The following is a 1,946-nucleotide window of genomic DNA, read 5'->3' as shown; positions in this document are numbered from 1 at the left end:
TTTTTTTTTTTTTTTTTTTTTTTTTTTTTTCTTTTTTTCTTCTTCTTTTTCTTTCTTTTTCTCATTTATTCTTATTATTTATTATATTACCTATATATACATGTATAATAATTGTATATATATTTGCATAGGTTCTTTTTTTTTTTTATGTCTATATGCATAACTCCTGTAGCATTTGTTGTGTGTCGCGTGCCTTTATGGCTTTGTTGCTTGCTGCTGCTGCTGCTGGAGTATCTGTGTGCTACTGCTGCTGCTGCTGCTGCTGCTGTTGCTGCTGCTGCTGTTGCTGCTGTTGCTACAGGAGTGACAACTTACGTCAATACCAACGCTATAAAGTGTCTCCTTTTTCTTTATTAAGAGAGGCACCAATTACCTTCCGTCCTACTTATAAATATAAACGTAATAGTCAATTCTATGACCTAAAAAGGACACCAGCATGGTATAAACCCTAAACCCTAAACCCTAAACCCTAAACCCTAATTTCTTATTGTCTTAATTAACCCTAAACCCTAATTCCTTATTTTCTTAATTAAGCCTAAACCCTTAACTTTATAAACCCTTAACTAACGAAGCAACAGAGGCATTACCACAGATACATTACTTCTAGGGTTTATAGGGAGGTTTAGGGTTTAGGGTTTAGGGTTTAGGGTTTGGTGGGTGCGTAGGTGCGATCGAGTGTTATTTGGTGGACGTTTAGTACCTCCAGCTGAACCTAACAACGAAGGCTATAGCAGCAGCAGCAGCAGCAGCAGCAGCAACAACAACAACAACAACAATAAGAAGGATTATCCTGTACATTGTTTATCTTATACACACCATCAACGTTACTTCTCCTCTGATCATAAACCTGTCTCTGCTGTCTTTGATGTCTTCCTTCCTTATGAGTTAGTCTTAGGGGGCCCCACACCTCTACGACGCAGCAGCAGCAGCAGCAGCAGCAGCAGCAGCAGGCTGTGGGGTGATGATCTGCTGCTGCCAGGCGGTGGGGATGGTAGTGGTCTTGGTGGGGAGGTAACCGCCTTCTTGCCTCCAGAGTATACAGACACAGCAGCAGCAGCAGCAGCTGCTGCTGCTGCTGCTGCAGCAGATAGGGATGAATATGAAGGGGGCTTTAGTGCGCAGCAGCAGCTGTGCCAACCTGCGGAGACACCTGAGAAACAGCAGTCTCCTTTGCTGCAGCAGCTAACAGAGGTTGATCTATTGAGCGAAGATCCTTGTGTCTCTCCTGCTGCTGCTGCTGCTACCCCTGCTGCTGCTGCAGCAGCAGCAGCAGCAGCACCACACTACCATGCTTCAGAAGCAAATCTACTTAGTCCCTTTGCCTCCCCTAGGGACTTCTCCCTGTCTCCTGCAGCAGCAGCTGTCACTTCATGTCCAGCCCCACAGCAGCAAGCTGCTGCTGCATGCAGTGCAAGACAAAATGCAGGCAATGCAGCACTAGATGAGCTAGATCTCCTCCTAAGCAACTTCAGCGTCCAGCAGCAGCAGCAACAGCAACAGCAACAGCAGCAGCAGCAGCAGGCCCCGGATTGGGGACTCTTAGACTTGACCCAGTCGGTCCACTTTCCCTCGCAGCAAAGTGGCACAGGGCAATCACTGCAGCAGCAGCAGCAGCAACAGCAGCAGCAGCAGCAGCAACAGCAGCAGCAGCAGCAGCAAAGTGGAGCAGAAGCGGCAGCAGGTGCAGCAGCAGCAAAAAATAATGAGGTCGATGGCTTTAAAGACTTCTTGTTGTAGCGCATCCATGGCTGCCCGTGCTCCTGCTGCTCTCCGCGGCTGCAGCAGCAGCAGCAGCAACAGCAGCAGCAGCAACTGCTGCTGCTGCTGCTGCTGCTGTTAGAAGCAGCACGGTAGTCTTATTATAAATTGTCTATACACCGTATCCAGAACCGCACATTTTATGCATGCGGAGGGAGCGGTAGGGCTCCCCTTATCTAAGGGACCCT

General features: G+C 47.7%; 1 protein-coding gene across 1 annotated transcript in view; it reads left to right on the top strand.

Moving 5' to 3' along the window:
* Positions 1-1,737, top strand: part of EMWEY_00011940 (endonuclease/exonuclease/phosphatase domain-containing protein, putative) — a gene marked incomplete at both ends in the record, with an annotated part of 11,033 nt that extends 9,296 nt beyond the window's left edge. Inside the window, one exon of the mRNA XM_013479037.1 lies at positions 666-1,737. Within this exon, the coding sequence (XP_013334491.1) occupies positions 666-1,737 (1,072 nt within the window). The remainder of the gene's footprint in view (positions 1-665) is intronic.
* Positions 1,738-1,946: the final 209 nt, after the last annotated feature.

Source organism: Eimeria maxima, genomic scaffold, assembly GCF_000499605.1.
Source record: "Eimeria maxima Weybridge genomic scaffold, Emw_scaff85, whole genome shotgun sequence".
In the NCBI taxonomy this organism is placed as follows: Eukaryota; Apicomplexa; class Conoidasida; order Eucoccidiorida; family Eimeriidae; genus Eimeria; species Eimeria maxima.
Note: the sequence above shows the minus strand (reverse complement) of the source record. Positions and strands in the feature narration are given on the sequence as shown.